The sequence below is a fragment of the Hippoglossus stenolepis genome, chromosome 20 (genome assembly GCF_022539355.2).
Source record: "Hippoglossus stenolepis isolate QCI-W04-F060 chromosome 20, HSTE1.2, whole genome shotgun sequence".
In the NCBI taxonomy this organism is placed as follows: Eukaryota; Metazoa; Chordata; class Actinopteri; order Pleuronectiformes; family Pleuronectidae; genus Hippoglossus; species Hippoglossus stenolepis.
Window position 1 is genome coordinate 9,616,116 of NC_061502.1, and position 12,767 is coordinate 9,628,882.

Here is a 12,767-nt window from a genome sequence, read left to right on the forward strand (position 1 = left end):
CTGTCACTTTCATCCCAGTCGTCTCTGCACTGTAGTTTTTTCCAGATTTACACATAGAATACAGACGCGATAAACAAACTGACACTTATATGTGACTGCATGCATCATTATACCATTACAGAAAACAGAGAGAAAAGATTTTGGTAGTTTTTGTCTGCCTGCCTCCTTTATTGTTCATTCTGCATCTTCCCCTCCACACTTAGCATTCTCTCACCCCCTCTCCTCATCCACTCGCTGCGTCTCTCTGTCAATCGATACTGGTACTTCTAGTGTGGCGTAGTGCCAAGCCACCACACAGCTGTACCACTGTCTCGCTGTAATTGGTGTGTGGAAACACTGTCATGCTCCATGAGCACACACTCCGCAGTCTGACTGGTTCACTGGCTGACTGGCTGCCTGGTTTACTGTAATTGGTGGAAACACTGTCAGGGTGCTTAATAACATACGTCGTCCAGCCAGGCAACTGGCTGACTAAATGAGGGTTTGGGTGGGTTGGGATGTAAAGTGACTGGTTTTATGTTTTTTTTTGGTTAACTGCTTCCTGTAGTGAAGAAATGAGGGGTAATCACTCAGTTCTGACTGGTGGGGTAGTTACTTAGGATAAATCTGTTTTGGATGGGCAGGATCAAAAAGAAAAATCTCAAATGAAGATCAAAACAGGCTCTGAGGCGCCTGCAGCTGTCAAAGTCCTCTGCAGAGCATGGTTTTGTTTGGCTGGGTGGTCAGTTGTGTATGTGATGGACTGGTTTGTCTGTCTAACTGGGTCACTGACTGTGTGATTGTGTTTCTGCTTGACTGATTTACAAATTATTGTGTTGCAGGAGCACAGCTCTGACTACGAACCAAATCTTTTCTTATTTTTGCATGAGATAAGAACATCTATCTGAAGAGGAGATCACACTTAGGTTCTACAGACAATAGGTATGGTTGGTGTATTTCATACGGGATACATGTTGAATTGTTAGCTGATTGATTGACTTGTAATGACAGAGCTGTGCTCTTACTGTAACAAGAGTTAACTGACTCTACCACAGACTGTATGTAAATATGGACAACCCAAAAGTGAAGCCAAAGAATCTAGATTGCCCCCTAGTGGCTGGCTCCACTGTAGGTCATAAACCCTGTCTCCTCAGTGGGACATGGACCAAACCATAAAGTCAAAGTACATGACAACTAAATGGATAGATTATATGAAATTTAGTCCAATCCATGAACATAGATGTATGCCATGACAGCTCCCCAAAAGTAAAGCCAAATCATCTTGATCTCCCCCTGGTAACTGGCAGCATAGGTCATGAATCTCAAATCTCAAAAATCTGAATGGCATATGGACCAAACAACGAAAAAGGTCAAACTACAAGTCAAATGAACTTTTAAGGTTGTTATTATCACACTGATATATGTGATAAGAACTACCTGAAAACAGGGTCAAATGTCATGATTGACAGCAGAGACTGACTAACGATTGGTTGAGCGCATGTATTGGCGGGGCCTCGATACCACAGCTACATCCCCAATTATATTATTTTGGCTTCATTTCTTGATAGTGGGATGAAGTGGAGATGCTTCATCCAGCTTTATATACAATCTCTGCTGTTTTCAGTTTGGTGCACAGTATGATTATCTAAGCTCAAGCCAAGCGTAGAGATACAGAATCCTCTGTCAGGCTGTAGGAATGTGGGGGAATGCACAATTATTTCTGCGATTACAGTTTTTTCAGATTTATTCTACCTGCTAATAGCTCAGATCGACTGATAATTAAATGGTATTTCACAAAAAACATCAATGATTAGGCTTCCTGCTGGCCCAGTGGTCTAGAGTGCATGGCAGCAAGTAATTACAGTAATTTACATAACTTCAACTCGAGTGGAAAAACTAATCAGTGAAATCACCTACTGTTGTTTTTGGTAGGAAGGAAAACCTGGATACACTCAGCCCTCTAAAGCATGCAGTCCACATAACCTTGTAGCTGAAACGCTACGGGTTCACATGAAGAAAATTATCATTAGCTACGGCTGCTTGTTTGCATGCTACACCTTTTATCCACACCGAGCGAGCTGACTGGCTCAGAGAACAAGCACCGATTACAGTGACTGTGAACTACTTTACAATTTCAACATCCATCATCACATACATTGTGCTCCAAATTGGCTCACGTCCTTGACATATTTCTGGTGTCAAATCCAAAATGTCGAGATAGTTCTGTCAGAATAGGCTGTAACCAGCTGTCAGTAAAAACTTTATTAGGTCTCTTTTCTTCTCTATTCTCTGGAGATAAAAAAAAAAAAAGTGTCACACTTACATTGTTCATTTAATGATTTAATTTCTCAGGCAACTATGAAGCATCAGGTGTGATGCTCATTTAGAAGAATCCAGGGAAAAGCTGTAGACAACCTGAGGTCTGTGGTGGCAGTGGTTTCTCAGGTCCTGAACGAAAAGGAAACACACTCCGCATTCTGATCATTCAGTCAGTTAATCCATCTCAAATTATATCAACAGATAATCTTTTCATAAATTGTCATTTTTTTTAAATCTAGAGAAAAGGTGACTGAAACCGTTTCTATATTTTTCTCATTCATCATCGGTGAAGTTAGAAATTGAGTCATTAGCATATGAAGCGTTGTTTCTATTATCATTTTTATTGCCTGAATTGAATGTGACATTGTTGTCATTGACACCAGACAGTGATGTCATGCAAGGTTCAAATTGTATTCAGGGAGGCAGCACTGGGACCAGATTGGTTTTCATAGCTGTTGTTGCTCAGGGAAAAGAACAATGTATGAGAATTGAATGTCAGTCAGCCGAGGCCACCGCTGTGCTCTACAGCACTAATCCCATATCTGCTGAATAAGTAAAACCTCTCCTTTGTTTGTGTGTTTCTTTTCTAAATTAAGACAGGTAACACTGCAATTCTTAAATCAATTAAACAGAGGAGTGCAACCAGGGAGGGTACATGCCAGCTGCGAAATTGTTGTACATTAGCGCTGTGACATAGTTTGAAAATAAACATCCTTCGCGGGTGAGTGAGGTTGATACTTGTTGCTGTAATATGTGTGTACTTGCCTCCAATGGCATAAACTCAGATATAAACACAAATATTACAAATTATATACAAGTTTAGTCAAGATTTTTTTACGAAAATTGTAAACATACATCTTTTCTGCATTGTTTATTTTGTAAAGTAGTTCATCTCTGAGCATATCGGCAAACATTAAATACAGATACGGATATGTCTGTGATTATTATCGGCCAAACAATAAATGGGTTGGGTTCTAGTTTGTTCTAGTTGTTGACTGCAACCAATTGATACCCCTCCCCTCACCTCTCCTTTTTCAAGTGTGTGGGAGAACCCACAGGGGCCTGCAGGTTGCATAAAAATGCAAAAGTGCCTCTCTAGAATCAGTGTTGGGTTTATCTGTTCTGAGCTACAGTAGAAACATGGTGGTGCAACATGGCAAATGTCATAGAAGAGGGTCAACTCCTCATGTAGATATGAAACACAATGATTCTTAGTTTTGGGTGATTATACGGTAATTACAACATCATTATGAATATTGTATTCCATTTCTGATAAATCCCCTAAATCCCACATACTGGTCCTTTAACTGGGCGTCATCAGCACGAACAGTTCTGATCTAATGGAGGTGACACCTTCATCACTGCACAATTTGGTGCAGAATGATGCAGCAGTAATGGATTCTTTCACTTCAGATGAAAACAATGCATTCCATACAAAGCAAGATTGTCATACAGAAAGACAAGAAGTCTACATTTCCTGGAGAAAGAAGGAAGGACATGGGACAGAATTAATTATGGATCTAAATAACGTCACGATCTACGGAAATGTTCGTCGTAGATCAACCTGGGAGCTGATTAAGTTTTACAAGTTTTACAGACCTTGAGGGAGACGATTGCTGCGGCGTCAGCACTTTGCACCATGATTGTTTTGGCAAAATGCAACCTCACCTTCCTCCTCGGCGAAGGACAAACTGCGTCACTGGGTGACTGACCTATAGCTGCCTTCCCCTGGCATCTGTCCTTGCTCTTCTGAAAGGTCTCCTCCCCTGGTGTGTTCCCCGGGTTCATTGGTCTGAGGCTATGCAGAGCACAGAGCGCAGGTTTTCCCTTCCTTATCAAACACCAGCTGTTTGACATTCAACTAATTTCTCCCTCAGCTCCTTTTTTCCAAACTTCCAGGTGTTCTCGGGATCTCTGCTCAGGGAGCATTTGGGACTTGATTATTGTAGGAGAGAATGATGATTCAGTTATCTTTTTCTACTTTAATGACATTCCCTTTCTACTTGGGTAATGTAGCCCTACGCTTTTATGGGCCTCTTGATCATTTTGGGCACCTTGTTATCTGTAAGGTTTTTTTAGGAGAGTTTGTACCTGCAAGATGGTAGGAAAATCTAGTAATAAATCTGTGCAAGTATCCTGTCACTATAGCCTAAATCCTTATCTTTGATTTTGTATATATACACTCACTTTATCAAATTACCGTTATAGCAGACAAAAAGGGGAATTAAAGCAAATGGGAGACATTCCTAACTAGCTATATATGGACTTTGGGGGGTGGCACCATAAATTGCTTATAAAAATGGTTGTAGACTCCGTTTCTGGAAAATGAAGCCAATGAGGGAGTGCCTGAAACCTGCATTGTCTGATATATACAACATCAGTAAATGTTTTCATATGGAGTTTAAGGTCTCAAGCCCTAGTTTCAAGTCCTCTTTAATACAGCATGATGTTATTTTTTTTACATTATGGTCCCATTAAGAGTAAAACAGACACTAAAGCACCGTGGGCATTGGGGAGTGGATATTGTGTGATTGACAGCTAGTAACGTCCAATGGGTGCTGGTCCAGGTGGATTTGCATTATCCTTGAGCTCCAAGATGGTGCTGCCCAAAATACAAAATTCAGGGTAAATAAATGGGTCACGTCACAGTGAGTTGCCATTTGGTGGAGGCTGAAAACAGGGACTATGCCTCAGTATATAATTGAAGAAGACAGTGTGAAGACATTGATAAAGTGTAACTGAAGTGCAGGAAGGCCAATTTGCAGCCATCATCCCTGCAAACATTTGCCCGGAACATTCTGTTCTGAAGCTCTGAATGGGAAAGATGTTGCAGTCTGTTGTGGAGAGGCACGAACATGAACACTTGACGGATGATTTTCCATACCATTACTCTCCTGTTGCCTTAAGAAAATGTCACTTGGTTCTGCTGGATTGTTGTTGCATAACTATCTACATTTGCTGTGTTTACCATGGCAACAAGCAACGGCTGTACAGGGTATTAAAGAAATGGGATAAAGACGGTCTTCCTGCCTCCTGGAATAGAGTGTGACACTGTGCACATAAAACCCTATAAAAACAGTTCCCGCTGTGAATTAGGTACATGCGTCTGTGAGGTGAAGTGGTGAACTTATACAAGTTATTGCTTGGTCAGGCCCGTCGGGTCAGGGATCCTGTCTGAGTTCATGCTGAAGTTGTGCTATTTTCATTCCCGCTCTTCGCACCAAACATCCTTCGTTTATTCAGCGTTGACTAGGTAACCCTAACCCACGGACAAAATGTGAAAAAGGACCAGTGTCTCTCTGAGAAACTTTAATTCCGTCTGTCTGATTGTGCAAACCAGCGAGGAAATGTTTGTAACAACAAACCCCTTTTACTGTCAGTCAGTCGCCATTGTTAGCACTCTGTAGTCGTCAATTGCTCGTTTACTCGACAGAAATAGTTTGAGACTAAAAGGAAGTTTGCAGCAGCCGAAGTTCAAATACACCCAAAGCTGAAGCATATTATTTTAAAGAGGATGAGCCTTTCAGTTAATTCTCACTGCTGCATTTTTTTTCCCCGAGCATAAAACCTGATAAAACCTTCACTCCCCCTCTTTGTTGTTTTCTTATTTCACTCTGCAGCAATATAAAGGTCTGAATGCTGCGAGCTTCAATGTGTGAGTCACTGTGAGTAAAATAGACACGAAAAGAAATAAATTAAGTTACCTTCAAGGAGAATGTCAATGTCGTCTGAAAACAGCGCTGTGGGCAAAGAGCTGCGGATGGTTGTTTGGATGTATTTTGATCTAAATCTTATTTGTATCAGCACTTGTTCCTGGAGACGGTGTTATGTCGTTGAGATATGAGATATGTTTTGGGGAACTTTTTTGCTCAGAATGCTAAATGCTTTTCACGGTCTGTCATGAGCGTGATTGTCCAGATATGAGTGCAGGAGCCAAAACAACCCAGACCCGGAACTCCAGCAATAAGCACGGGACAGAGCACACACGTCATAGCTAATATTGGTGCAGCCTAGTTATCGGGAGAAGATGTAATCAGGGTTATTGTAAACAGGATATTACGTTTACATGCATCGACACCAAAACTGAATTCCTGACTATCCTGAATATTAACAGGATATTGATGTGCAGAGGAACACGCTCTGTCACAGCTGATCAGATGTTCTCTATTGCAGTGTGGGCACGGCTCCCTGCTCTCTGCTCTCTGTTCAGTGGTGCTAGTGAAACTGCACCCAAAAGCCATTTTCAGGGGCAATGAGCCTGCTGAAGACAGAATGAGCTCTGGATCCACTTTGACTCCGTGTGACTGAAAAGTCTCCCAACTCTTGAAAGTCCTTTAAACAATGTTTTGACTTTGTACCTGTTAAAGTCTCCTTCATAATGAATGGTCGTACTCATTTTAGCTGGAGTGGCAGTGGACAATGGGAGGCACTCTGAAGCTTGAGTGAGGCCATCTTTAAGGAGACATGTTCAGGCTCATAATTTTGATTTAGGTTATTACTTGAAAAGACTTACACTCTAATGTTAAAGGCTCTAATTTTCACTCACTCATACTGTCCATTGCTGCAGCTCCTCTTTTCATCCTCTGTCTGAAACGCTTGGTTTTAGCTCCTGTCTCTTCAAGACCCCTCTCCTGAAGAATTTCATTCTGCTCCGATTGGCCAGCTGGCCCACTCATAAAAGATAAAGTTAGACGACATGAGAGCCCCCCAAAAAGTAAGCCAAAGCGTCTTGATGGCCCCTTGGTGGCTGACTGCAGGAATGGTCGTAAAATCCTGCCCCTTCTATATAAATGAATGGGACGTGTATCGTATCTTTCTTCAAAAAGTTATTTGATGCAATAAAAACGAGTTGAAACATCATGATTGACAGGTGAGACTGACTCATGATTGGTCGAGTGCGTGGATCGCTGGGACCTCACTGCTGCGGCCCCTACTGCGCAGGCTCTGGCTCCAAATGTGCAAAATGGTGGTGCTCGTATCCCGGGTATTTAAGCTTCATTTCTGGATAGTTGGAGGACGTGGAGTCGTGTCATCCATCACAGCCTATGGTGGGACTCGGCTCTCGCTTTACCTGGCTTTGTTAGAGGGCATGTAAGACTAGCTGCTAGCTGTGCATTATGCAAATGTGGAGCATTGTGATGTCAGAAGCAGAGTTTTCTGTGGGAAGGAGGAGCTCCCTCTACCGCGGACTATGGGGTTTTATACACAAACAACACACTAGAGGAGAAAAAAAACTGAAAAGCCTAATACGTCTCCTTTAACGTTTCACAATGAATGTGTTCTGCTAAATTCCTCTCAACAGTTCTGACATCAAAGATTTTGTAGCCTGGGAGGTTTATCGCCATCTTTGACCACTGGTAATTTCTCAAAGGCATTTCGGCAACATAAAGTCTCCTGTTTTATCCAAATTGATTTTCTCATCACCGCCGATCACCGTGCTGCTGGCAGCATTGTCGGCTCAGAGCATTTGGCTCAGCTTAAGGTAAATTCATCCCCCCACTAAGAAAAGCACTATATTTCTGTGACTCATTTACTTGTCAGGGACTGGAGAGAAGAGATCAAGAGAAATGAAAAGAAAAGGTGCAGGAAGGAAATCAGTGATGTATAGGGGGGGAAAAAGAGAACGGAAGAAATGTAGGAAGCTGGAAGTGGGCGAGGGAGAGAGTAGGAGAAAAGGATGGAGGAGAGATGTGCTTCGGGAGCGGAACATTATTTAGACTAAATGAGGTCAAGACCTTGAGATATACACTGAATCTCAAATGCTGCATTCGCGGCTCGCTGTGCATTTCCGTGCTGGTGTGTGTGTGTGTGCGTGTCCATGTAGTCAATAGAATACCAACAAAGTCAATGTCATTTTTCCTACACTTAAGCAGCAATAAGGCTTTATTTATTCAGTATAACATGTTAATTCAATGCCTCACACACACACACACACACACACACACACACACACACACACACACACACACACACACACACACACACACACACACACACACACACACACACACACCATTAACTCCATCACTTTCTGCCCGTATCCTCCTCTCTTCCCACATTGCTTTCCCTCTCTTTCCTCCTGTATCAATGCGGGGTAATAAAGTCCTCAAAATGCTTACCCTAAGTTGACTGCACCTTCCTGCATCTTTGCTCCAATCAGCTGCCTCTTATCCGTTGCCCTGGTAACAGACAGCCAATGATAGAGTGGATCAGAGAGCAAAGGTGTTCAGCTAATGTGGACTGCTACATCACTGTCTAAATAACAAACACACACACACACACACGTGTTGAATGTGGTATTTTTTGGTAACAAGTACTGCACACAGAATCGCAGCACTGTACCCTCCTCTTTGATAGTTCACTCCGCAGCCAGCATTGCTCTCAGGTTTGTCAGTGGCCTCAAACAGATGTGAGACCATGAGGTAGAACAATGTGAGGCGACACAACAAAGCCCTCTCGGAGTGGGTGGCAGTGTGCGAGGCTTTTGGTCTCGACAACAGCGGCGAACATGGAACTATCTCGCCCTGACATCGAAATACCAAAGCAACAGAGGGAGATGAAAATTGAATTTCAGTGATCACAATCTCACTCGTGTTTACCCACAGCGCCACAACAGAGAGGAGGTTTCGACGATTCTCTCTCTTATTTCTTGTAAGATGTGTATTTGTCAGTGCAGCCTGAAAACCGTAACCTTGTGTTTGTCTTTGATGACGCCAGACAGTCAGTGTGTGTGTTTAGCTATTACTCATGTTGTAGGGACATTATGGGGACTTGTCTTCCTTATGAGGCCACAAAGAAAGTTCCCTAGATCTAAATCATCAAGTCCTGAAGTTTGGTCCATAGGTCCAAGGTTGGGTTTAAAAGAGGCAAGTAGTAGACACGATTAGCGTCCAAGTGTGTGTGTTTTTGTGTGTGTGTGTGTGTAGCCACTGATTCAAGTGCTCAGAATACCACTGTGTTGTTCTGCTCCGCTTACACCAACACCTGTTTTCTCTGTGTGTTCCAAGTAATTGTTCAGTATCCATGCTCTCTCTCTCTCTCTCTCTCTCTCTCTCTCTCTCCATCCATCCATCCATCCATCCATTATCCAAAATAATGGCTTGTTTCCTCTGCTCTCTGTGTTGTTTCTAGTTGGTGGGGTTCATCTACGCCTGCTATGTGGTCAAGCTCATTTCTGAAGAAGAGGATAGCTGTAAGTACACAGTCATAAACATGGACAATTCACTAACAATTAATCTGCAGCTCCTCTTTCTCTCCACCCTGGCTCGCCCTGTTCTTTATTCTCTTTGTAATAGTGCAGCAGGTTTGAATGAAGCCGTCCTGGACTGACAGCCTTTACAGATACTTCAATTCAATGTTACACTTACAGCCTCCAGGTTTCACAGCTGCGCTCATTCATTTTCAGAAATAAACGGAGGCATAAAAGACAAGAATGTGAGAGTGAAGGACGATTAGAGCTGCGTAGATTCACGCTCAAACAAAGTTTCCTTTCATCTGTACGTCTCTCCCACAAACGTTCAACTACCATCAAACATAGAATAGAGCCTCAAAGAGCAATAACAGATATTCACACAACTATACACTCATCATTTACCTTTATTCAGCCTTTTATCAGTGCATCAGTTCATCAACTGGAGCGTGTGGAATGGGAAGTGTGCAGTTTTTGTAGTGAAAGGAATCATTGAGTTAATTGGAGGCATTTTGACAGTCTAAATGAATCGCATTTGAAGTGCACCTACCAGTAACAAATGAGGAAAATGAGGCAAATCAACACGTTGTTTCTGTGATGCAGTCGCAGTGTGTGTGTGTGTGTGTGTGTGTGTTTGTGAGGTCTTGAATAAGCCCCTTTACCTGAGCCAGTTAGTTATTCCACTTAAGTACTTGCAGCTATTCTGCAGGGGGATCAATAGCTAAGCATGTCTCATTCAACACCGGATTGAAGATGCTCTTAACGAACACAGAAATATTGATAAGGTAATAAAAGCAGACCGAGAGTAGACAAGTTATCCTGCTTAAAGCAAATGGAGGGTTGAGTCTGTCGAAGGATTTTAATTTATTTCCTGAGCAGCAGCTGTTATGGAAGTGTAAAACTACACTGGAAGAGCAGCTACTTTCTAAAGGCTCTTTATGTGACAAACAACCTCCGTGTTCATCCAGGTCACAGTAAAGTATTAGAGTTTATGGTCATTAAAGTTAAAGAGCAGTTCACAACACTAAATGTATTCCACTTTTATCAGTTATTTATGACTTATTGAGATTCAGGGTAGATGGAGAGATTTTGAACACTGCATTTGAATGGGCTTTGTGATGACAAAAAACCTCAACTGCCACTTGTCTAAATAATTACTAACTAACAGTTATTATTATGTTATTCTCTTTAATGGATGTATTTTTGTTATTTCATATGACATCTTTGAGAGAATTTTATTTGACTTTTAGGTTGGTCCATGTCCCATCCACTAACATGGAGGAGGCAGAATGTATGCCCTAGACTGCAGCCAGCCACTAGGGGGCGATCAAGAAATATTTTTGCTTCACTGTCATGTCATCCATCTTTACAAACAGACAATGGGAGTAACCAAGACCACACAGTGAGACTTGGGGAAAACATTCACACACTGATGAGCGATAATAAGCTACATGAGTCATTTTCCTTCCTCCCCTCATGGGACAAATGTTATCAAAAGGAATCAGGACTCAAATTGAGGTTTTGGGCCACTAATGAGGCTTAATGAATACACACACAATGGTAGCATCATTTCAGACGCGTCATTTTCACATAATGATAAGGATCATTTTCTCCCGAATAATTTTGTGATCCATTGTAAACTTCATGCTGCTGAGTGTTACCCTCTGAATGTGTCCGTGGAAAGTGGCCGAGCAATAATGCAGTGTGGGAGACTAAACAATAAGCAGGGAGCTCAGTAGGGAAAAGTGCCTTGGGCGAAGAAGCAAGTACTCGCTGAGGACCGATGAAGACTTTAAGTTGCTGAGAAAGCTAATTACTCTGATAATTATTCTGAGCATGTGCAAGTGTGAGTCCGTCTGTGTGGGGAGATTAATCATTATATTCAATCTTATGTCTCACAGCTATTCAAATGTGTCAGACAGTCTCACACACTCTCGTGAGCACATAACCGACACACGCTCACCCTAAGATTACTAAAGCAATCAATCCTTGTGTAAACAGATGTGTTTGGGATCTTTAGTCAATAGCAAAAATTCACAATTTAAAAATGAAAAGGCATCGAATGGGGCAGTGCTAAAAAAAATTCTGATATCATAGTGATGCCATGATGATGTCATTACTACCATATAATCAGACAGTATTTCTCAATCTATAGAAGGTGTAGGCCGTGTCTATAATCCTATAGAATGCAGAGATACCTCGAAAATTGCATATTTGAACCATGCATGACATCATCTTCTTTGTGACTTCTTTATGACGTCACTTATTATATCACATAATTTCATGAGGAACCATTTTCTGATCTCCATAAGCTTCAGATTGTCTCTGTAACCCTTTTATTTGCTGAGATATCTTGGAGAATGTGTTTTTGGATAATTTTTTTGGTTGGCCTATGACCTTGACCTTTGACTAATCAGCTCCAAAAGTTAATCATCAGGAGATACCCTCCAATTTAATATTCCTTCCAAGTTTGGTGAAAATCTGTCCTTTCGTAGATGAGTTGTTTTGGACACAATCACACACAGAAAAGGTAAAAGGTAAAGGGACTTTCTTTCCGATTGTGTTCAAAGGGTCATGTGTGGCAGAAACTCTGCTGAGACTATTTCACAACAGCATGACTCAGCAGGAAACAATTACCGTTCACACCGGGTAATTTCTTCCTCCCAGGTATTCACACAGTTACGCCCGACTCGTTCAGGAACATAACAAAGAAGGGCGGTCCACACAACAACCAGTTGAGTAAACGAGAAAATACTAAGGATAACACCACATAAGAAATATAACATTCACTTATTAGTCAGGATATCAATGAAGGATCCACAGCCTGTTCTTTAGTACACTCTTCGAGAAAGTGAGCAGGATTGAAAACAATAAAAAATGCTCCTTTCACTTAGAAGTTTTCTGTCTGATGCATCTGACTCTGTTCCGAGACATGAAACTCTTCCCACCTAGCTTTGCTCCTTGTACTTCAGGGGGCCGTTTGGCACTTTCATCTGGTTCTTCACATTCCAGTTAAGGTGAACTCACATCCAACAGCGATGGAGCGTCTCTTCCAAACCCTCGCCGCAGCCAAGTCATTTCCCAGGATAATTTGTTCACTTTGAATTGCCAGCAAGCAACAGACACACAATTTCTAATTCACTACAAACCAGATCTGAAACTATGCAAGGGCAATAACCACAGGAGAACTAACCCAATGTTAGTGCAGAGGACTTTTGGCCAGTAGTGGTATAAGTTAAGAAAGTAAAGGAGCCATCTTTAACCAACATGGTTTATTTAG

At 41.8% G+C, this 12,767-nt stretch overlaps 1 protein-coding gene across 1 annotated transcript in view; it reads left to right on the forward strand.

Moving 5' to 3' along the window:
- nkain2 (sodium/potassium transporting ATPase interacting 2) overlaps positions 1–12,767 on the forward strand; it is an 82,543-nt gene that overhangs the window by 61,048 nt on the left and 8,728 nt on the right. Inside the window, exon 5 of the mRNA XM_035143856.2 lies at positions 9,430–9,490. Coding sequence (XP_034999747.1) covers positions 9,430–9,490 — 61 coding nt within the window. The remainder of the gene's footprint in view (positions 1–9,429; positions 9,491–12,767) is intronic.